Source organism: Hylobates moloch, unplaced genomic scaffold (genome assembly GCF_009828535.3).
Source record: "Hylobates moloch isolate HMO894 unplaced genomic scaffold, HMol_V3 SCAFFOLD_9, whole genome shotgun sequence".
Taxonomy (NCBI): Eukaryota; Metazoa; Chordata; class Mammalia; order Primates; family Hylobatidae; genus Hylobates; species Hylobates moloch.
In genome coordinates, this window is record NW_026652284.1 from 45,750,914 (window position 1) to 45,775,592 (window position 24,679).

General features: G+C 48.0%; 1 protein-coding gene across 3 annotated transcripts in view; it reads right to left on the reverse strand.

Moving 5' to 3' along the window:
* RGS20 (regulator of G protein signaling 20) overlaps positions 1-24,679 on the reverse strand; it is a 105,359-nt gene that overhangs the window by 69,894 nt on the left and 10,786 nt on the right. Inside the window, exon 2 of one of the 3 annotated variants that reach the window (XM_032759777.2) lies at positions 7,128-7,472. In XM_032759777.2, coding sequence (XP_032615668.2) covers positions 7,128-7,472 — 345 coding nt within the window. Of the gene's footprint in view, positions 1-5,632; positions 5,895-6,444; positions 6,669-7,127; positions 7,473-24,679 lie in introns of those variants that run through there. The other 2 variants (XM_032759774.2, XM_032759778.2) reach the window with 2 other exon arrangements.

A 24,679-nucleotide genomic window follows, 5' to 3' on the forward strand; every position in this document is an offset into this window, starting at 1 on the left:
TACTCGGAGAGGCTGAGGCAGGAGAATGGCGTGAATCCGGGAGGCAGAGCTTGCAGTGAGCCGAGATTGCGCCACTGCACTCCAGCCTGGGTGACAGAGCGAGACTCTGTCTCAAAAAAAAAAAAAAAAAAAAAAAAGAAATTGAGCTTTCAAAATCAGAAAGGTCAACTGGCTTTAATAACTATTGAAATAACTCATGTAAAATATCACTGCTGGGCAACAGAGCATATTACTCATATTTCAGAAGTGATTCCCTATGCAAATAGCTAGACTCTAATCAGCTGGATTAGAATCAAGGTAATCTACTCCATGAATTTATAATCATGTAATATTACTCTGAGCACTCAGCCACATCAAACTTGATTGTGAATGGCCTCTCCAAGAGCCCATTCAACTGTACTATGAACTGACTCACTCCAAGCAGCATCGCCTTAACTCTTGAGCTAGCTGCGCAAAGTAACATTCAGGGACCATCTCAGATGGTGCCGTGTAGTCAGTGACTCACACTTATTGTACTAAATGCTAAGCTCTGACTCAGAGTGAGCCCTATTAGTTGCTTACTGACACTGTACTTGTTTGAATAGAAGCTCACATTGTGAGTCACCTGGTGGTGCACTGAAAACCAATCTGAAATATTCTCAATTGGACAGTGATTCACATTATAATCATATTGGGCCCTAACTTGACACATGTGATTTCAAAACTAAGTTCTGCCAAACTGGCTTGGGAGCATGCTAGAAAGTCACTCCCTTCTTGATGTCCTGTCCTTCTGTCTAAGAACATGTAGTAAGTATGCCAAGATGCAAAGTATTCAAGAGTAGGGTATTCATGCAAGAGGTTTCTTGGAGTCAAAAAAAAAAAAATGAGTAAGATACTCAGTATCCAGTTCACACACTGGAAAAAACCATGGTTTCCTTTTTCAAGGATGCAGGCATAATTCCTAGAAGTACCTTCCCTAGAAGATACACTATCCCTATAAATAACTTTAAGACCAGATGTTCATTAGAAAGGCTCTGCCGTATAATTCATTTTTTTTTTTTTTTTTTGAGACGGAGTCTCCCTCTGTCGCCCAGACTGGAGTGCAGTGGCGCAATCTCGGCTCACTGCAAGCTCCGCCTCCCAGGTTCATGCCATTCTCCTGCTTCAGCCTCCCGAGTAGCTGGGACTACAGACGCCTGCCACTACGCCCAGCTAATTTTTTGTATTTTTTAGTAGAGACAGGGTTTCACCGCGTTAGCCAGGATGGTCTCGATCTCCTGACCTCGTGATCCGCCTGCCTCGGCCTCCCAAAGTGCTCAGATTACAGGCATGAGCCACCGCGCCCGGCCTCTGCCGTATAATTCTTAAACTGTTGATATGAGGGCTGGACATTTAAGCCACTATCTGCATCTGTCCATGGAAGGTGAATGTGGTTAGATGGCCGCATGCGGAAATAAAAGAACAGCAGGATTGCAGGAATTGATACTTAAGTGCCTGGAATGAAACCAGTTACAGGCTACTGCATTAAAATAAGAAAGCTTTTCTCTTTTACTCTCGCTAGTCCATAAAATCTAGAATAATAAAATCTCCTTCTGTGTAATTTTGAAGGCCTTTTCTAAAAGGCTTTCTTATAGGAAAGACCTTCAAAGCCAGCTGGAAAGATATTTTAAGAATTCAAGAAGAGCTCAAAAATTATTTCTAAAACTGCTACAAGAGATTAATAGAATATGCAATAAAATGTATACCCAAGTGGGGCCTAAGATGCTAATGCTGGCTCTGACAATAGCTTGATCGGTGACCTTACCTTACCTGAGGCGAGCCATGTGGTCATGTCTTATAATGTGAGGGACCAAGATAAAGCTGTGGGACAACAGTAGCCATGACATGACTGCCTGGTCCTTCTTGGTGCTAGAGATGGCACATGCTTGTACACTTTTTCCTTATTTACACTTTCTATCTGTTAACAGTTCATTAATCCATAGTAAACAGGAAATCAGCAGTGTGGTGTGTAAGAGCCCTGGGGAATGAGTCAGAAGTCCTCATTCTATTTTGGCCCCTAATTAGCTGGAGATCTCTGGCGCAGACCCTTAACCTCTCTGAATGTTTCCTCATCTGTAAAACGAAGGAGGTAGAATAAGTAACCTGATTTTCATCATTCTGTATTTTTGATATAAGGGGTGTTTCAGCTAAAACGTTTACAGTGATCTCAGACAAGTTAGCACTTCAAGCTCCTAAGGTACATTTTCAGATTCTCTAACTGGCTGTTCATCAGCCCTGGCAACGCAGCGAGATCCTGTCTCTATAAAAAATTTAAAAAATTAGCCAGGTGCGGTGGCAGGCACCTTAAGTCTCAGCTACTCCTGAGGCTGAGGTGGGAGGATCCTTTGAATCTGGGAGTTCAAGGGTGCAGTGGGCCTCACTCGTGCCACTGCACTCCAGCCTGGGTAAGAGAGTGAGACCCAGTCTCAAAAAAAAAAAAAAAAAAAAAAGAAGACTTTTTCTAATTTTGATGATGGACATGTGTTTCATTATGCATACTCTTTATAGTATACAAAAATATACATTCTGTTACTGATCTTATTTATAGTTTGAAGTCTAGCCAATTTAGCATCAACATAATAATAGTAATAACAGCTTTTGCTTGGTATGTGCCATCCTGTTATAAGAGCTCTATGTTATTAATTTACTGAATGCTGTCAGCTAGCCCATTACGTAGGTACTCTTTTTTTTTTGAGACGGAGTTTTGCTCTTGTTGCCCAGGCTGGAGTGCAGTGGCTCCATCTCGGCTCACTGCAACCTCTGCCTCCCGAGTTCAGGCGATTCTCCTGCCTCAGCCTCCAGAGTAGCTGGGATTACAGGCGCCAGCAATCACACCGGGCTAATTTTTTTGTATTTTTAGTAGAGATAGGGTTTCACCATGTTGGCCAGGCTGGTCTAGAACTCTTGACCTCAGGTGATCCACCTGCCTTGGCCTCCCAAAGTGCTGGGATTGCAGGAGTGAGCCACTGTGCTCTGCTGAGCTGCCGAGGTAGGTACTCTTATTATGCCCATTTCACAGATGATGAAACTAACGCCCAGAGAGAATAAGTAACTAGTCCAAGTTTATGCAGTTAGGTTGGGATCTGAACCCAGTTACAGAGCTCAAGACTCTCACTGGTTTGGTAACATTGCCTCTCATATGCGTTACTAATACGTGATAAGAAAGATGTCACTTATGGCCAGGCGCGGTGGCTCACTCTTGTAATCCCAGAACTTTGGGAGGCCGAGGCAGGCGGATCACCTGAGGTTGGGAGTTCAAGACCAGCCTGACCAACATGGAGAAACCCCGTCTCCACTAAAAATACAAAAAATTAGCCGGGAGTGGTGGCGCATGCCTGTAATCCCAGCCCCAGCTACTCGGGAGGCTGAGGCAGGAGAATCGCTTGAACCCGGGAGGCGGAGGTTGCAGTGAGTTGAGATCGCACCATTGCACTCCAGCCTGGGCAACAAGAGCGAAACTCAATCTCAAAGAAAAGAAAAGAAAAGAAAAGAAAAGAAAAGAAAAGAAAAGAAAAGAAAAGAAAGAAAGGTGTCACTTAATGAACAGAAGATAAACAGGATGAGACCCAAAAAAAATTAGGTTTGGAGAAAAAATATTTTAACAAAAATAGTAAATTGCAAACTATGGTTGTGCCAAAAAATTTACAGATAGACTAATTTCACTAGAAATGTCCTTGTCAAGTTTGGGGAGAAAGTCAGACCGTTTTGCGAACTTGCACATTTGTTTAGTCAATTCCACGGTTTGGAGCCACTAAGAATGAAATGAAGCCAAGCCACGCCAGGGCCCTGCCACCTGTGTCCCAAGGAGGGTGGCTGGACACTGATGCAGAAGCCCCTTGCTCCCCACACTCCGGGGCAATGAGGAGCCCGCGTGCAGGTGCCTGATTCCGCTAGCCAGTGGGCGAGGGTCCTGCCGGCACCGAGGGCACCAAGGCTGGGGTTTTGACACCAACGAACCTCAGCCAGGTGACTGGGGAACGTGGGGAGCTCGATAAAGAGCGATAGGCTTTTGCCAATCTTTTTTTTTTTTGAGACGGAGTCTCGCTCTGTCGCCCAGGCCGGAGGGCAGTGGCACGAGCTTTTGCCAAATTATGAGACTGACAGGAATCAAGGAGATTCCCCTGTAGCGCTCTCCACCTTCCGGATAGAAATCCTGTAGACTACGTTCACTTCTCCACTCCTTGCATCGCCGGTGGCCCGTGGGCAGCAGCTGCTCCCCTGGGATCCCCCTCGCCTGTCCGCGAGAGCTCTGCACGGCCGCGTCCTTGCTGCTGGGGTCGCTCGCTGGCCCTGGCTGCTCGCCAGGGTTTTCCTTTGATGATGTCAAGTCCGGGAAGCTCACGATGCACCTCAGTGCCCGCGCGCCGCCTCTCCCAAAGCCCCTTTCCCATTCACTCCCCCACAAGCGTGGTGGGAGATGGGGTAGGTCGCGGCGCCTATAGACCCCCTCCCGGCGCCCACTGTCTCTCGCCCACTTCTCTAGCAGCGGTAGGGCCGCAGCGCACGCAAATCTTTCCCCAAAACGCCCACCCCACTCTCAGCTAGCCGCGTCTCTCGGGGCTCCTACCCCACCCCATTCCTCCGCCGGAGCTGGGTGGGGGGATCGCCGCGTACACACAGAGAGGGGAAAGCCACCCCTGTCCCGGAGCGCCGCTTCCCTAGAGGCCCCTGGCCCGTCCGCTCCCCCAACGCTGGAGGACAGCCGCGCACACAGACCATCCCCTCCAACGCCCACCTCGGTCCCCAGCTGCAGCCTGCACCTCCACCTCCCGTCCCCAGTCTCCCGCCCTCCGCCCGCTGCTTTCCAGTCTCCGCAGTCCGGGCGCCTAGACTTGTTTCGACTTCCCAGGGCAGCTCCGAGGGTGCGGAAGATCAAGTGCCCGAGTTTGTTCCAGGAAAATCCCAGCGGCGCCTGCACGTTAACTGCCTTGGCGCAGGCGAAGGGTGGAGGGCACTTCTCTGTTCATTCGGTTTTCAAGAGCGTGAACTGAGGCTCCGAGTGAACGCCCATACCTAGTCGGTCTTCTAGGCTCCACGCGTGAGGCGTCCACTTCCTCACCCTGCCCCTCGGTGCCCCTGCCCTGGTTGCACTTCTCCTAAAAGGAGGCGCTGCGATTCCAGGAGGCTCTGTCTCCTTTCCCTTCCCAGCGGCGCTCAAACCACCAGCCCCGGGCGCCCGGCGCCTTCCTTGTCCTCTCCCTATCCCGTGAGAACGCCGACGCTTCCACCCGCCTGGTCTTTCCAAAATACGCTTCGGGTGGCCAATGCGATTTCTAGGGTCTAAAGTCTAGACTCCCGCGTTCCCCAGCAAAACACCGACCCCAGGCCGCAGAGGTGGAATCGCGGACGCCCTGGCAGGCCCGGGACATATTGATCCTGGTGGCGCAATGCCCCTCTTCGGACGCGGACGCACTCGCAGCCCCACTCCCCCAAACTCGCACTAACGCTGGGGGCAGGAACCCCCGACTCGCACCCGCTCCCGCCCCGCAGCAACGGCGACACCCGGAGGTCTGGACGAGCGGCGCGCCCCTCCCAGCCTCGGCCACTTTCCAGCACGAAGCCTCAGGGCGAGCCCGAGACGAAGAAAGAGAGGTGGAGGAACCGGGATACTCACGAGCCCACCGTCCACTCTGCCGGCCGGATGGGAAGCCCCGGCCGGCTCGCCTCCGTCCGCCGTGCGCATGCGTCCCGCGGGTGCCTTCTTAATATTGCAGCGCGGAGGGCTGCCCTCTCTACGTCGGCGATTGCTCCCCGCGCCTTTCCCCTTTCTCTGGCTCTCGTTCTTTGCTCTAGCCTTCTTCTCTCGGCCTCTTCCTCCCCTTGCTCTGCCTCCTCCCCGCCCCCTCACTCCCTTTACCCGGCCGGGCAATCCCACATCTCGCCTCCCTCCAGCGGCGGCGCACTCCACCGCGGCGGGCGCTAGGGGTACCCCCGAGGCCCCACGAGGGGCGCGACCTCCACCCCGGCCGCAGCCCCTCTGCTCCAGCCCCGGATTAGCAAGTCCCAAGAGTGTGGATGCGAAGCCAGGCGTGCGTAGAGGGCGTCCGCGAAGCCCTCTGTGTCATCGCCTCCCCTTGGCGCACGGCGGCCGAGTGAGACTAGAGTGTGCTGGACTGCGTGCTCGGACCTTGTGAATGAAGGGAGCGGGAGAAGGGAGCGGGAGGATGGAGCAGGGGTGGGCGGTGGGCGCGGAGAGGGTGCTTGGTCCCCAGAGCTTCGCGTCTGTGGACTGCCAGCCTCTGGAGGGCAGCCCCCTACCTTCTCCCCGGCCCAGGGCGCCTCTCTGAGCTCTGTCCCCGCACCACCCCGGCGCAGCCTCAGCCTCCGGTCTTCCCGCCCTGGAAAGCGGCCCTCGCCCCCTCCCAGCTAGCCAGAGCGCGGAGGCCCCAACCGGCAACCGAGCGGGGGATAAGAGGGGGAACTAACCCCTGACTCCGGATCCCGCTGAGACCCTCGGCAGTCGCCCTCCGCGTCCCCTTCTCCAGGGACTCCGGAGTCCGGGGAGAGGAGTAGACCAGGGGCACCGGGAGGGGGAACCCAGCCGCCCAGCTCTCCGGACTCGCAGCACCGCGTGTCCCAGTAGCCCGCAGCGTTTCCTCGGGAGCGAGACCCGGTGGGGCAGCGGGGGTGGTTCCCTGGAGCCCGGAGGGCTAAGCTGAAGCTGGAAACTGACCTGACACAAAAATAACATCACGTCATTTCCTCCCTTGCCTGCCGAGAGGGCAGGGGAGTGGGAGAGCGAGCGCTGGGAGCCGGCGGAGGCGCGTCTGGGGGAGGCTCGGAGTAGGGGGAGGAGAACGACACGCCGAGAGTTTGAAAGGCAGCCTCGGGGAAGAGCGAGGGCTCCCTCCCGTTTTCTTGGACCCAGGAAAGGAAATGGCCCAGGAAAAAGTAGCTTGGAGTGTCTTCCCGCGGGGAGGGGCGGTGTCTCGGGAGCCTCCAGTGTCTCGTCCTAGGACTTGCCCAGCCACGTCCCGGCCTTCCCAGCCTTGCCACCCTCCCTGCTGTTGGCCCCGGCGGAGCGGATCAGTCGGGGTTAGGAAGAATCGGGAGAGGCTGGTGTCCTGGGAAGGCTGGGTGTGGGGCGTAGTGGAGACCACGATACTCACCGGCATGGGCGAGCTCTGCCCAGCGGTGGCGTCTTCTTCCTTGGGCTTGGCGACCGGATGGGGGGGCCTCAGCGGACGACCCCCCGAGGGTCGGCCGGGCAGTGCCAGCGCCGCCCCGAGCAGGAGCGAGAGGCGGCCCGGCAGCTCCTCGTGCCCCCGCGAGAGCTGGGCGGCCGGCAGGGCGGGAAGCAGGAGGGAGAAGTCCAGGCGCCTCCGGGGAGCCTCGGGAGGGGGTCGTCGGAGAAGGTGAGAGAAGAACCTTGCGAGGCTGGAAAGCGGGCTAGAAAGGAGGCCGAGCAGCTTCGGGGCCGCGGGCGAGTCTGGGAGCTGTGCAGGCGGGAAGGACTGGGGCGGGGAGAGAGAAACAAAACCAGCATACCGTTACTGTGGTGTCCGGCCGCTTAGATGGGGCTCTTTACTACAGAATTTTGAGGCGTTACTTTGGGGGTGCAAGAGAAGGTCGGTGAAAGCAGAAGGAAAGGCCTATAGTTAGATTCTTTCCCCTCCCACTCCTGTATTTCCTAACTCTGTGCTACTTGAAGTGTGGTCCGTAGGCCAGCAGCTTCGCCAACACCTAGAGCTTGTTAGAAATAAAGACTCTTGAGCCCCACCCAGCCAATGCATCGGAATCTGCATGGTAACATTCCCAGGGGACTCCTATGCGCCCTGAATGTGACATGCGGTATGCAGAAGGGCCTGTGTTCACATCGCCTGGTTCTTCAGAATTTGGATGAAAATCCTAGTTCACTTTTGTAACTGTTGCTCTTCCTCTCCCTTCTCTGGTCTTCCCTTGTTCCCCCTGCCCTTTCCCATCTCCCTAAGTGCCCAGGTCTCTGCCTGCCAGAGGCACAGAGTTGGCCTTGGCTACTAGATTCTATTGGGATTGTTGTCTATGGAAGGTCCAGATAGTGGCTGAAGGTGGCTGAAGGGCCCCAGACCCTCCACAGGCTGGTTGGAGAAAGGGACTGGCCAGTGCGGCTGTGGGTATGTTGCGTGGAGCAGGGGACACCCGAATTCCATGTTAGGGCTGCTACTACAAGTGAACCCTCTGCAGACCTCCTTTCCAAACTCCATGTGTCCTTCTTATTCTCGGGAACACCGGCCTTTCCACCTTCCACTTGTTGCTTAGGAGACCCAAGCGATGAGGTATTTTTTTTTTTCTTTTGGAAAGTGGAGGGAAGCACTAGTTTAGAAGTCAGAAACCCACGGTTCTACACTCAACCTTGCCACTAACTTAATGGCTAACCTTGGGAAGGTCTCTATTTTTTTAGTTCATTTATAAAGGGGTTGAACTCAGTGGCTTTTTAAGGTCACCTGCCTCGTTCAGACTCTCATCTTTGAGACGCTCTTAGTTTCTTGGTACACTAACGTTTAGTGTAGTTACAAACCGGAATGTAGCTCGGCCAATTCAAACACCCCCTCATGCCAAACAAAAAACAATTTAATCTGTCTGTGAAAAACAAGAGCGGTGGTTGCCAAAAAAAAATGAAGGTGGAGGCGGGAAGCAGCGAATAAAGTGCTGGGGTGGTGAGGCGCGGGAGGCGAGCGCGGGTGTTCTGCGTTGGGCGTGGGTCCCAGGGGCGCCGCGGCCGCTCTCCAGGGTCCTGAAGGCGGGAGCGGTCGCGGGCGGCCTCGTGGGCCTCGCGCGGTTCCCTCACTCCGCAGTCACCAGGCCCGGCCTGTATTCTTTCGGCGGTGGAAGTCTTGTGGGAAGCGATTGTCAGGAGAGAGGGAAGGAAACCTAGCAACCCATTCTCATTCATGAGGCCCTTTCTGGGAAGCCGCGAGTGCGGTGGCTGATTTGTCTTGCTGTCGTTTGTTTGCTCCCGGGTGAGTTGAACTCGGTTTGCATTTCCGAGTAAGTTCACACTGTTTCACTTCCCCTCATTACCTTTTCCTGGAGAATGGGGTCGTTCTCCTAGTATTTTCATTCTCCTCGTTCAGCTGCTCCCCTCCCCCGCTCTCTGGCAAGGTGCTTTTATTTTAGGGGCTGGAGCTGGGAGCCGAGGAGGCTTCTGGAGAAGCGCCAACAGCTCCCTCGAGGGGGGAAAGTGGGCGACTTGGAAATCGGTCTTGGCGCCCAGGGAACTAGCTGCTGAGCGTTCGTCTCGCTCGGGAGGAGGACAGGGGACGCACCCCTCTGGCTGGGGCTTGCGGTGGAGGCTCAGCTGCCGCCAAGCGTGCTCGGCCTCCGCCGGGCAGCTGGTCCTGGGCGGCACCTGCGGGGGACTGCGGGCCGGCGGCCGCGTCTGCGCCCCGCTCCGGAGCAAGGGACCTCGGCGAGGGCGGGAACTTCGGCGGCCACGGGCGCCAGGGCCGGCGGGACCCTACGCTAAGAAGCCGAGAGAGGACCAGCCGGGTTCCTGGAGACCTAAAGCCTGACTGATCCCACCCACTACCTTCCGGACCCTACGCAAGGGCTTGAACAAAGCCGAAAATGCTGAAAGAGAGCGCCCAGCACTGTTCTGCGACGCACGCCCAACTTCGAGGAGCCCGAGCGAGCTCCAAAGGCCTTCCATGGGTCCCAGAATTTGGCGTCTCCAGCTCATGTTTTCAAATGGTTTTGTGAGAACGTGCGAACTCGTAACGTCCTTTCTCCCCTCGCCCCAGTCCTTCTTCCCAAGTCACTTGCACGCCCCTGCCCCTTCCTCGGGCACGCTTCATTAGGCATTTTGCTTCGGTCCTGTGCTTCGAGACAGAGACTCTTGTGAGGCAAGTGGTGGAAATGGTCAGACAGAATAAAAGTCCCAAACCTGATCCAAGAAAAACAAGACTCGGCTCCTTTGCTCCTCTGGAGACAGTCACCGCTTGCCGGCCCCACACTGGCCTCCGGATCAGCCGCCTGCTCCCCTGCTGTTCTGAAGCCACCGAGAGCCTGGCGCGGGACCCAGCGGCTTCTCCAGTTAGGGGAGGGGATGAAGGTGTGGGGCGCTGGAATCCTTCCGAAATTCTGGCAAGGACAGAGCCGAAGAGTATCAATGTAGCCAAAAAATTCGATCTGAGAAGTCATCTGAAGAAAGACCTTCGGCTGCCCGAAGGGCTGCACTTCAGAGAGCCTTGTCCTCCTTTTAGGCCAGATTCTATTTGACAGTCTGAGGACTGTCAAAAAATAGCCACAAAATGGAATCATCAGTACCGTATTCCTGGAAGCACTGGTCCTTAGGGATCCAGAATACTTGGGGGAATACTTTATTCTGATTGAACCACCACTTCCCTAATCAATCATGTTGGATACTGAACAGCAACCAGAGTGCCTTTATGCAGACGAAAATCGCCACAGCCTAAATCCATATGAACAATGTCTTGCCCATTTCAAATGGAAGGTTTTCATTCATGCTTAAATAACAGCATTTCATAAAGGAAACATCCATAGCAGAATAAATGACTCCTGTACCAAAAATTTCTGAGAGCCTTTAGAATTAAAGTCACAGTTCAAATAGAATTTGAAGTTAGTTTTATGAAATGACCTATTTTCTCCTGAACTTTATTTTTAAGTTCCACTTTGCTGTAGTTTAGTCACATTATACATTTTAACTTTCTGTTATTTGGAAATGTAATTCTTCCACTTGGATGGAAGAATCTAGCTGACAGTGAAAACTATAAAGGCAAATCTTTCCCTGCACTGACCATAAATTATGCAGATTGAAAGATGGCAATATAAATAAGCTAACAGATCCTGGCTATTAGAGTCACAGGTTAATATTAACTTGAGGTGAACCCAACTCTTCATAATATGTTTCTATTATTAAGGTTCCTTCAGAATCTTAATGTTCCTCATGAACGTACAACTCTTAAAAGGAATATTTCTGCAGCTCATAATCAGTTCTGACTTGTTCCATTCTTTTAATAACTTTTAAAATGTATTTATGCCTAAGGCTTACGTGGAGATGTCATAAAGAGATGTTGTGTAATGGAGGCAATGATAACGAGGGAGGAGGGGCTGGAAAGGGAAGTGGAGTGGGCCAGAAATGAGAGCTACTTAGATGACTTGTATGTCTAGAGAAGCGAAACACTCAAAGGCTCTGTCTACCCTGCTCCTGCAGAGATAACTGGGTCCTCTGTTCTCGCCATAGGTATTACTAGCCAAGTAAGGGACTTAGGGTAGGAGATGGTGCTTTTTGGGTTTTTGTTTTTTCTTTTTTGACAGAATCTTATTCTGCCGCCCAGGCTGGAGTACAGTGGTGTGATCTCGGCTCACTGCAACCTCCACCTCCTGGGTTCAAGTGATTCTCCTGCCTCAGCCTCCTTAGTAGCTGGGATTACAGGCATGTGCCACCACGCCCGGTTAATTTTTGTATTTTTAGTAGAGACGGGGTTTCACCATGTTGGCCAGGCTGATCTCAAACTTCTGACCTCATGTGATCCTCCCACCTTGGCCTCCCAAAGTGGTGGGATTATAGGCGTGCGTCACCATGCCCCGCCAGAGATGGTGCTTTGAAAACTTATTATATAAAAAAGTGAACCCTTATTATTCTTCTCTGAACTTTCTCCTCTTGCAGTCTTCACCAGCTCAGCAAATGGCAATTTAACTATTTTCGTTCAGGCAAAAACCATCATTGGAGTATCCCAGACTCTCTTTTTAAAATTCTCTGGCCAAATCCAACTACTTTATATTCACAGCTGTTACCTTGTGTTATAGGTTGACTGGCACCTCCCAAAATTTACATATTAAAATTCTAGTCCCTAGTACCTTGGAATATGACCTCACTTGGAAATAGCATTGCAGCAGATGTAATTAGTAAGATGAAGTCCACCCTATTCCAGCATGACTGGTGTCCTTAAACAAAGGGAAAATTTGGACACAGATATACACACAGAGAGAATGCCATGTAAGGCAGAAATTGGGTTGATGCATCCACAGCCCAAGAAATGCCAGAGATTGACAGCAAACCACCAGAGGCTAAGAGGCATGGAATAGATTCTACCTCAAAAGGAATTTGGCCTCAAGCTTGCAACATGGAAACCCTGACTGAGTTTCCAACCTTTCTGTCCTGTCCTGTGGACTTCAGAATGAAGACTGCAACATCAGCTCTTACTTGAATTTCCAGCCTGCTGGCTTGCCCTACAGATTTCACACTTGACACCCTCCACAATTACATGAGCCAATTCCTTAAAGTATATCTCTCCCTATGTAACACACAGATGCACACACACACACACACACACGCACACACACACCCCTTATTGCTGATTCTCTGGGGAACCTTGACCAATGCACACCCTTCGCTGATCTTTCTCCTTCCCTTTGCCATATTTCCCGTCATAGTCTCATCTCAACACCGAAGCCAAAGTTATCCTTCAAAACGGTTATCCTTGAAAATGTCACTCTACAGCTACAGACTTTCTTTCTTTTTTCTGAGACAGAGTCTTGCTTTGTTGGATCACAAGGCTCACTGCAGCCTCTGCCGCCTGGGTTCAAGCAATTCTTATGCCTCAGCCTCCCTAGCAGCTGGGATTACAGGTGTATGCCATGACGCCCAACTAATTTTTTGTATTTTTAGTAGAGACAGTGTTTCATCATGTTGGCCAGGCTGGTCTTGAACTCCTGGTCTCAAGTGATCCACCCTCCTCGGCCTCCTAAAAGTCTGGGATTACAGGTGTGAGTCACTGCACCCATCCCAGCTCCAGACTTTCTATTGACTTCTCATTTCAGAGAAAAATCCAAAATCCTTACTCTGGTTCTCAAGGAACTACATGAATGATTCCACTCTGCCTCAAGAGCTCTTCTTCCTCTACAGTTCCTCTCTGCAATACAGTTTTTTTCTATAGCACTTGTCACCGTCTGACATAGTATATACTCACTTGTTTATTTGTAAGAACTAAGCAATAATTTTGTCTCTTTCACTTATTGCTATCTCCATAGAATCTAGAAAAGTGCTTGGGTGGATAAAGCACTCAATTAATATTTGTTAGATAGATGAATTAAAAACAAACTCAAATATCATTCAGCCATAAAAAGGAGTGGAATTCTGATACATGCTATGACATAGATGAACCTTAAAAACATGATGTTAAGTGAAAGATGACAGACACAAAAGGACAAATATTGTATGATTCCATTTATATGAGGTGCCAAGAATAGGCAAATTCATAGAGACAGAAAATAAAATAGAGGTTACTAGAGGCTGAGAAGAGGGGAGAATGGGGAATGATTGTTTGGTGGATACAGAATTTCTGTTTGAGATGTGTATCAGGCCATTCTTACATTGCTATAAAGAAACACCTGAGACTGGGTTATTTATCAAGAAAAGCAATATAATTGGTTCATGGTTCTGCAGGCTGTACAGGAAGCATGGCACTGGCATCTGTCCAGCTTTTGGGGAGGCCTAAAGGAGGTTTTATTCATGGTAGATGGTGAATTGGGAGCAGGCCTGTCACATGGCAAGAGGGGGAGCAAGAAATAGAGGAGGGAAGTACCACATATTTTTAAACAACCAGATTGCCTGATAACTCACTTACTATCATGAGGACAGCACCCAGCCACGAGGGATTTGCCCTCATGACTCAATCTCTTCCCACCAGGTCATGCCTCCAACACTGGGGATTACAATTCTACGTGAGATTTAGAGGAGACAACATCTGAACTACATCAGGAAGATAAAAGAGTTCTGGAAATAGATAGTGCCATTGAATTGTATGCCTAAAATGGTGAATTTTATGTTGTTTATATTTATGTATATACTAAATTTAAAAAACCCCCTCAAGATGTGAGCTGAGAGGAGCCCAAGAAGTCCATCCAGGGAGGAAGGACGGCTGAGTTAATTACTCTTTATTCTGTCATTGAGTTTGCAGCTATCTCTTGGAGTTCTCTCACTTGATTTCTGCTGCCACCACTCAAAGTGCTTGTAAGAGAGATATTGCTTAGTCTCACTCTGCTCCTAGTGTTTGATGGAACATATATTGTGACATGGGGGAGTAGAGAGAGAACAGCGGAAACAGAAACCAGACCAGGAAGGGTCTTGTAAGCCACTCACTTACTCATTCTTTCAACAAACATTTATTCTGTGTCTCCTGTGTATGAGGCACTGTCCTAGATGCTTGGGATTCCATGAACGAGAAAGAACATTACCTGCTCTCATGGTGTGGTGAATGGGAGGGTATTAAGCGTCCATATAGCCTGAATAGGGCAACCAAATCATGGTAAGGATTTTGGATTTTATTTTAAAAGCAGTGGGAAATCATTGAGAGGTTTTTCAGCAAGAGAGACATCTAGTTTATATCTTTAAAGACTGCTTTGGCTGCTGAATATTGGAGTGAATTGGGGAGGGGGCAAGGGTAGGAATAAGAAAGAAGATGATGACTTGGACAGGTCATGTAAATAAAAACATAAATAAATGGACAGGTTTGGCAGAAGTTTTAGAGACTGAATTAACAGGACTTCAGATGGATTGTAAGTGCAGGCTGAGAAAAAAGGAATCAAAGATAATTCCTAGTGTGTTTTTTTACTTGAGCAGTTGAATGGCTTACTGAACGGAGAGGACTAGGGAGGAAAATCAAGAATCCTGCTAAAGACAGATTTTTGAGATGCTTATGAGTCATTCAAACGGAGATGTCAGACAGGTTGATGTAAAAGAGGCTTGAGCTTAGGGTAGGGAGGTCTGGGTGGGAGTCTAGGAGATGTGAATTTGGAAGCACTAGCATACAAAGGTATTTAAAGCTACTGGAATTGGATAGGATCCCTAGAGACCAGGAAACAGAGAGACACAGTCAGAGAGATAGAAGACTGAATCAGTTTAAGGAGTTTGAAACATATCTAGGTGGAAAAGGGTATCCCTTGACAACATTTAGTCAGGAAGTCAACACAATCATGTGTGTGTTTTTGAAAGATCTCTCTGTCCTCTAGTGTTATTTAGAAGCAGGCATCACTGTAAAGGAGACCAGGGACAAGCTGTTGTAATTATTATTATTATTATTATTTTTGAGATGGACTCTCACTCTGTCACCCAAGCTGGAGTGCAGTGGCACGATCTCAACTCACTGCAACCTCCGCCTCTCAGGGTCAAACGATTCTCCTGCCTCAGCTTCCTAAGTAGCTGGGATTACAGACACCCGCCACCACGCCCAGCTAATTTTTGTGTTTTTAGTAAAGACAGGGTTTCACCATGTTGGCCAGGCTGGTCTCAAACTCCTGACCTCAGGTGATCCACCCACCTCGGCCTCCCAAAGTGCTGGGATTACAGGTGTAACCCACCGCGCCTGGCCTGCAATAATGTTTTGAGAAATGATTGTGACTTGATCCAGGAAAGTTTTAAATGGGTTGGAGCTAAATGAACAGATCAAGGGATAATTCTGAATAGTGTGGTCAAAATTTGAGGACTGACTGGAGGTTCGAAATGAGGACAAGAGCAAGGTCAAGAATTACACCTCCAAGTGTCTAGGTTGAAAGGGAACCATTTGCTGAGATAGAAAACTCAGGAAAAGAAGAGTCTGGGGAAAGGGGAAAACATATTGCTAGTTTTTTGTGTGTGGGTGTGTGAGATGGAGTCTCACTCTGTCACCCAGGCTGGAGTACAGTGGCACGATCTCGGCTCACTGCAACCTCTGCCGAACAGCTTCAAGCAATTCTCCTGTCTCAGCCTCCTGAGTAGCTGGGATTACAGGCTCCTGCCGCCATGCCTGGCTAATTTTTGTAGTTTTAGTAGAGACACAGTTTCTCCATCTTGGCCAGGCTGGTCTTGAACTCTTGAGCTCGTGAACCACCTACCTCAGCCTCCCAAAGTGCTGGGATTACAGGTGTGAGCCACCGCACCTGGCCTATATTGCTAATTTTGAAGTGCTGCTAGACATTTATATCTCGACGCTTAGCAGATATTTGCAGCTTCTGTGTGGACCTCAGGAGACAAAGCTGAGTGGAATCATCAGTCCATAAGCTGTCTCAAAGCCACCAACACAGCCAAGCTTAGCCAGGGAGAATGAGTCAAGTGAAATGAGAAAAAGGCCAAGGAGGAAAGCCTAGAAAATTCCTGGTATTTCAGAGTCAACAAAGGAAGGGGAAATTTCAAATGAGGCTGATGAAGTGCAGCTCAAGAAGTTGAAGAAAAACAAGATAAAAGGGACACCATCTATAACGTTCCTAATACTGTTCCGAAGATGCATCATTTATTCCATACAATAATGATGCATGCAGGCATTAGTCTCATATGCATTTTACAGAAGATTGTAAAGACTTCAGAAACTCATAAAGGTGAAAAAACTTGCCCAACGAATCATATCTAGAAAATAGCAGAGCAGGTTTGAAGAATTACAAACAAATCCTAGTCTAGCTGGTGTCTGACTCTTTGTTCCTTGTAAAGGGAATGTGGTGTGTGTGTGTGTATGTGTGTGTGTACACACACATATCTGTGTACATATAGACTATCTCTGTAAGGATGCATAGAGCTTAGGAGCTGAAAAAAGTGAAGAGTGGTTTGGTGCCTTGGGTGAGAGAATGTTGGTTGGAAAGGGTGGGACGGAGACTGACTATACTGTATATATTTTATTCTTCATATTGTTGTAATAAAGAGTCTGTGATACAGAATCCATTTTTTTAAATGTTTGGCCATTGGCAGCTTCTAGTCACCATCACTCCTACTCCCCCGTCTGCCCTACATCTGGGCAAGCTGACACAAAAGCGCAGGTGCTCCCTCCTTGGGCAGCACCTGCAGGAAGTTCAAACCACACAAGTCCTGGCCATTGAAAAGGAGAACCCTCCACTCAGTCCCACCGTGAACCCCAAGCCACGCTCCTTTCTCTGCGCTCCCCGGCCAGTTTTGGGCCTGCTTGTGGTCCTGCCCTGTTCTGCTCAGAGAGCCTCAATATGTGGTCAATAAACCTTTCCATGTTCTCTTGGTGTGTGTAGCCTACCGGTCCTGACAACTGTAAAGCTGTGCTATTTTAATTTTGTGTTGTTTTGGTTTTTTGTTTGTTTGTTTTGAGACTGAGTCTCTCTCGCGCTATCACCTAGGCTGGAGTGTAGTGGTGCGATCTTGGCTCGCTGCAACCTCCAACTCCCAGGTTCGAGCGATTCTCCTGCCTCAGCCTCCCAAGTAGCTGGGACTACAGGCACCTGTCAGCATGCCTGGCTAATTTTGTATTTTTAGTAGAGACAGGGTTTCTACTGTTGGCCAGGCTGGTCTCGAACTCCTGACCTCAAGTGATCTGCTCACCTCAGCCTACCAAAATGCTGGGATTACAGACATAAGCCATTGCGCCCAGCCCCTATTTTAATTTTGAATGTTCTAATAAATAAATAAATAAATGTGAATTAACTAAACAACATTTTAAATGACAGGAATACAAAGAGTCCACGTGCCAAAGTCCTAAGATTCCAAGATCTACCTGTGCTTTCTCCCCACTTTTTATATTTGCTAACTAACTAAAAAGAAAAACAAACATGAAATAAACTAAAGCTCCTGCTTCTTTTCTTGTAGCATTCTATATCCCCAAAGAGAAGGACAGGAATTGTTACATTTGATATCAGAAAATTGAAAAGAAATATTTAAAACTCACTTTTGATGCTTTAGAATGTTTTTCTGGGATCCCCAGCTCTATAAAAATTGCATTTGTTGCCAGGCACGGTGGCTCATGCCTATAATCTCAGCATGAGATTAGCCATGCTGAGAAATACAGAAATTAGCCAGGCGTGGTGGTGCGTACCTGTAATCCCAGCTACTTGGGAGACTGAGGCAGAAGAATCACTTGAACCTGGGAGGTGGAGGTTGCAGTGAGTTGAGATCGCCCCACTGCACTTCAACATGGGTAACAGAAGGAGACTCTGTCTCAAAAAAAAAAAAAAATGCATTTGTCCAAACTACTATATTTTCTTATCATGGAGGTTTACAATTTTAAAAATTCAGTATGTATATCTATATCTAATATAGACATACATATATATATCTATATCTAATATAGACATAGATATATATATATATATATTTACCAAAGAAGCTATTCCTAGAGAATAGTAGAACCCTATAAAAACACGTTTTGTATACTTATCTTTATTATAAAAATATTGACTTTTTTTTTACCCTGAGGTATAAACATTTATAAAATGTTCCTATAAACATTATGTCAATAACTACTCCCTCCTGCTCCCAGCTATTCGATGAGTAAACTGGAGACCAGTGAGGCCGGATGATTTCTGTTAGTGTGAGTAAGTAGTAGAACTGGCTCCCCAGAACCGCCTCCTGGCTGTCACGCTCCTTGACACCATATCCAGGAGACACAGTCATTGTTAACTGATGCTGATGACTGTAATCTATGAGAGTGATATTCTTGGTTCATGTTCTCCCAGTGCCTATTTATGATAGTCTCTAGGAGTAATTAAGTACTTTTGACCACATTCATCGTCTTAGACCAAAATTTAAATTTATCATCTTCTCACCCTCAGCAAATAGGAATTCAATGACTAATTACTAATCCCATATTTCCAAGCCTACACAGGAGGTTGAATTACTGACTTGAATTCTGTAGGTACTAGCTCAGTTAGTCACATGGCTGCTAATTCTCCACTTTACTTAGTAAATTGATTCGTTCTCTGAATAATACAAAAATAATAAAAAGAATGACACAGCTTTGGCAAGGCCTGTAATCTCAGCACTTTGGGAGGCTGAGGTGGGCAGATCATTTGAGCACAGGCATTCGAGACCAGCCTGGGCAATGTGGCAAAACCCCGGCTCTACAAAAAATACAAAAAAATTAGACAGGTGTGGTGGTGTGTGCCTGTAGTCCCAGCTAACCCGGGAGACTGAGATAGGAGAATCAGCTGAGCCCAGGAGGTTTAGGCTGCAGTGAGCTGGGATCACACCACTGCAGTGGTGATCTGAGACCCTGTCTTGGGGAAAAGAAAGAAAGAAAGAGGGGGAGAGAGAGAGAGAGAGGAAGAAAGAAAGAAGGAAGGAAAGAAAAAGAAAGAAAGAAAGAAAAAGAAAGAAAGAAAGAAAGAAAGAAAGAAAGAAAGAAAGAAAGAAAGGCTACTTCCATAATGGTTGGATTTACCTAAAATTTGGAAACAGTATTTTAGATACCAACAGGGCATTAGAAATGACAGACGCCCCTGACATTTTACACAGTAAAGAGTACACACCAAAGTGAAGATATTAGCAGGATCTGCCTCAAGTAATGCCAGACACCTTTGGTAAATTAAATCGATGGAGTACAGAATATTGTTAGTCTGTAAAACAAGTCAACAAGGTTCATACTGTAATATTTCATCCTAAGGTTTTTTGAAGATGGATGTTAGTAACCGTGAGAAATGAAAAACCCTCTCATCCAAATCCCAAGAGCTGGTGGAAGCAAATGCAGGCATGAAAAATGTAGCATAAGAAACGTAGGAGATGGAGTTGCTCAGAATAATTTTTTTTTAAAAAACAACTTATCTTTTTTGAGTGGCATAAGAGATAAATTTCACACTGCCACCATTTGAGTTGTCATGTTTTCCCAGGCTCTGCTGCTCTCCTGAGGCACTGGTGAAATGAAGGGAGACAGTTGGCTAAAGCACAGAGAAGTGGAGGAAGGGTGAGGAGAGGGAGACCTGACCACAAGTTTCCTTTGTGACTTTGGATCCATCTCTGTACTCGCCTGGGCTTCGGTTTGCTCGTCTGTGCAGAAGATGGTCTCTAGGGCTTCTAGCCAAGCCTACGTCTGGGTTCAGCATGGGGCCCATTCTCTGATACATAATCAGTCTCCAATGCCCTCTCTTAGGACACACATACATCCAAACCCCAAACCTTCCATCTTACAGAGGAAGCAGAGCATAATCCCCAGCAACAGCCAACCTGCCTCCCCAAGCATGCACTTCTCAACATCCCCACAGTTACTTCCCAGCTCTCTTAATTAAATTATAGTGGCCTCCTTAACAGTTTCAGCCTTTGCACCTACACGGCGCCTCTGTCCACCCCACTCCATTCCCCACCTTACAGATGAGGGATCTTTCTAAAAGGTAAATGTGAGGCTGGGCTCGGTAACTCAAGCCTGTAATCCCAGAACTTTGAGAGGCCGAGGCAGGCGGATCACCTAAGGTCAGGAGTTCAAGACCAGATTGGCCAAAATGGTGAAACCCCGTCTCTACTAAAAGTACAAAAATTAGCCAGGCGTGTGATGGTGGGTGCCTGTAATCCCAGCTACTTGGGAGGCTGAGGCAGGAGAATCGCTTGAACCTGGGAGGCGGAGGTTGCAGTGAGCTGAGATTGCGCCACCGCACTCTAGCCTGGGTGACAGAGAAAGACTCAAAAAAAAAAAAAAAAAAAAAGAGGTAAATGTGTCCTTCTCTTTCCTTCCTTTTAGCCTCACAGGGGCTCATCATTTCTCTGCAGGATGAAGTTCAAGTGACTTCACATGGCATAGAAGACCTTCTGCAATTTGCTGATGTGTACTCTGTCTACCCATCTTTCTGTCACCCATTCCTTGGTACTCAAAGCACCATACCTTCATTTTCCTTCCATTCCTAAAATTTCCTTGTTCATTCTCATTCCTGGGACTTTGTGTCAACTGCTTCTTCTGCCTGAATCACTCCCCTCTCCAGTTTCCTCTTCTTCTCTCCCAGGGAAATCTCCTCTCCTATTTATCCTTCAAGTCTCAGCTTAGATGCCATTTCCCTCGGGAAGCTCTCTCACTTTGGGGTTGCCTGCATGCTCTGTATTGTGATAGCCTGTTTTCCCATCAGGCTCTGAGCTCTGTGAGCCTCAGGACTTTGCAATATTCAGACCTGTGTCTCAAAACCCTAAGCAGTTGGCCAGGCACAATGGTTCACACCTGTAATCCAGTACTTTGGAACGTTGAGGCAGGTAGATCACTTGAGGCCAGGAGTTCAAGACCAGCCTGGCCAAAACAGTGAAGCCCCATCTCCACTAAAAATGGATAAAACTAGTTGGACATGGTGGTGCACACCTGTAATCTCAGCTACTCAGGAGGCTGAGGCATGAGAACAGCTTGAGCCCAGGAGGCAGAGGTTGCAGTGAGCTGAGATCACGCCACTGCATGCCAGCCTGGGTGACAGGGCAAACCCTGTCTCAAAAACAAACAAACAAACAAAAACCCCCATAAAAAAACCTAAGCAGTACAGGGATATAACATGTACTTAATGAGTACCTGTTAAACGAATGAACTTCGAAATGACACGATCTGGAGTTGATAATTGTTGAAGCTGGGTAATGGGCACATAAGGTTTTATTATGCTATTATGTCTAACACTTTTGTAATAAAAATATTTTTTGATAGATGTGGTTTTACATTTCTAAACAATGCATCTCACCTCTTTCCCAATTACAGAGGCGAGAAACTGTGGGATAGAGACTGCAGCAATTGCATGAGTAGACCCTGAAGGTATGAGGTTTGTTAAAATGGATGTTCAGAGAAGGCCTGACACAAGAGGGCCATTCCATTTGTCCCCACGGACCTGGGCCGGATCTCTCAATTTCACACTGATGGAGCCTGAAAATCAACAAACAAGATGGCAAGAACAGGGAAGACATTGTTCTCTCCAAAGTGGACAATTTGTGACAGGCCCAGGAAGGCTGCCTGGGCTTTATAGCTTTTCCAGTGGTTCCTAATAAACCAGGCTTTGTGTGAGCCTTGCTCAGGCCATGCGGGGCCCTGTCGTTCTAAGGCTTTCTCCCTCCTCTGGCCTGGCTGCTGGGAGAACTTGTTAGCGGGCTTTGATTTCTTTGAGTTGGACTCGACTGAATTAGACTGCTTTGCTTGGCAATTTAAAGGGGATGCTTTCTTGGGGAAGTTGGAGGTTGGCACTGCCTTGATATGAAACATTTTAGGGGCCATTCAGGATCCTTAACTGTCATTAATTTCTTTCAGGGCATATGAAACATTTGTCTGAAGAAAGATTTTAACAATTTCAGTTTGAAGACATCAAGAAATACCATATGATCTCTGACCTTAATCAGATGTAATCTTGTTTCATTCACACGGTGGAAAAAAATTAGGGAAATAATGCATTTCTATATCTACTAATCAACTGGCCAATCAATATTAGCTGGGCTCTTACTCTGTGCCCAGTAGATGCGAGGTCCATCTGCAGATGGAGATAACTAGATTAACAACTATTATGGGAGAAACTGGCTACAAACCCAGCCCATAGGGTTCCAAGGGGTTCCCGGGAGGCAGCACAGGGCTAATGGAAAGCTGGACTCACTGATGCAGGCTTTTAAAAGAAAAACTCAAAGTATCTGAGTTTTCTTTTCTTTTCTTTTTTTTTTAATGGAGTCTTGCTCTATCGCCAGGCTGGAGTGCAATGGTGCAATCTCAGCTCACTGCAACCTCCAACTTCTGGGTTCAAGCGATTCTCCTGCCTCAGCCTCCCGAGTAGGTGCGATTACAGGCACCCGCCATCATGCCCAGCTAATTTTTTTTTTTTTTTGTACTTTTGTAGAGACGGGGTTTCACCATGTTGGCCAGGCTGGTCTTGAACTCCTGAGCTCAAGTGATCCATGTGCCTTGGCCTCCCAAAGTGCTGGGATTACAGGTGTGAGCCACCATGATCTGAGTTTTTTTTAAAAAGCCCATGTCTTTATAGTTTACCAGCATTTTTACATGCCTTGTCTCATTTGATTTTTTTCAAAGCAACCCATTCAAATTGAATGTGAAAAGTATTATTGTCTTGATTTTATAGAAGATAAAATGTCATGCCTATAATCCCACCACTTTGGGAGGCTGAGGAGGGCAGATCACGAGGTCAGGAGATTGAGAACATCCTGGCTAACATGGTGAAACCCTGTCTCTACTAAAAATACAAAAAAATTAGCTGGGTGTGGTGGCATGAGCCTGTAGTCCCAGGTACTCAGGAGGCTGAGACAGGAGAATCGCTTGAACCCGAGAAGCAGAGGTTGCAGTGAGCCGAGATGGCGCCATTGCACTCCAGCCTGGGTGACAAAGTGAGACTCTGCCAAAAAAAAAAAAAAAAAAAAAGATAAAACGAAGACTCAGAGAATGAAATACAACTTAGACCTGAATTCAAAAACCAATTCTTGGCATTTGAAAGACATTTCCCTTTATGTCATCATCCTGCTTGGTGGCAGTGTGTACCTGTGTCAGCCAAAAGGGTGATATCACTGAGCTTTTCACTTGATAAAAAAGGACATCTTCAAGTACTCGGACTTCAGTTAGTTACAACTGAGCCTCAAGTCATACTGGTTCGAAGTGCTGCAGTGCTTGGATTTCCACCAAATATCACCATTCACCATTGTTCTACTCCCTGCCTTTAAAAAGCATTAGCAAAGAAGAGCCCATCTGCTCTTGGGCCCCTGAGAATGCTTGTTGCATCTGGGAGTGAGGTGGAGGGCTGTATTCCAAGAAGGGAGCAATGAGCTCTGAATCTTGACTCAGGGAGAAGGAATTTGAAAATGTCATGGCCGGGCGTGGTGGCTCACACCTGTAATCCCAACACTTTGGGAGGCCGAGGCGGGCGGATCACCTGAGGTCAGGAGTTTGAGACCAGCCTGACCAACATGGAGAAACCCCGTCTCTACTAAAAATACAAAATTAGCCGGGCATGGTGGCACATGCCTGTAATCCCAGCTACTCGGGAGGCTGAGGCAGGAGAATCGCTTGAACCGGGAGGCAGAGGTTGCGGTGAGCCGAGATTACGCCATTGCAATTCAGCCTGAGCAACAAGAGCAAAACTCCATCTCAAAAAGAAAAGAAAAGAAAAGAAAATGTCATGAGCTCTCTGGTTCCTGATTTCCTAAAACCCAAAGGCATTCATTTCCCCCTCCCCTTGTGATTTCATGTATCTAAAAACCCAGCCCATTTCCGATGGATAAACCAAGCAGAACTATAACCTGGCTTTTGGCCAAAACTGCTTAGAAAAGGAGGAGATTTCCTTTTCTTTTTAGAGATAGGGTCTCACTCCGTCACGCAGGCTGGAGTGTAGTGGCATGATCATAGCTCACTGCAGTCTCTAACTCCTGGGCTCAAGCAATCCTCATGCCTCAGCCTCCTGAGTAGCCAGGACTTAGGGGCATGTGCCACTCACCCAGCTAATTTTTAAATTTTCTTGTAGAGACTGGATCTCTCTTTGTTGTCCAGGCTGGCCCCAAGCTACTGGCCTCCTAAAGTGCTGGCATTACAGAGATGAGCCACCATGCCTAGCCCTCCAGCTAATTTTTTATAAAGGAGCAGGTTTTGAAGTGAAGACAGAACCAAGGAACGCTGCACCTTCTCTGTGATCAGAAGTAGAAGCCAGCGGGATTTGCATCACGCTGGAGTGTGGCTTCTGAGGAGGGGCTGGAAGTAGCCCTGAACCCCAAGTCTCCCACCTGCTCAGATTTTATATGGTCCAAATTACACTACTCAGGTTCATTCTTGTGGATCTAATATGAATGTTCCCTGTAGATTTCATGAGCAGGAGTGATGTATGAATTCATTTACATCTAAGTGCATTTGAATTTGAACTTTTATTTCTTTTTTTAAAGGCAGAAACTAGGCCAGAATGAGAGAATGAGTTTCCTAGGGTATGTCTGTGGATGTTGGCGAAGAGTCCAAGGTGAGGGGTGGGTGAGAGAGAGGGGAGGCAAACTTCTCTTAACTTCTAGTTTGGTCCAGGCTAACGACTAGGGGCC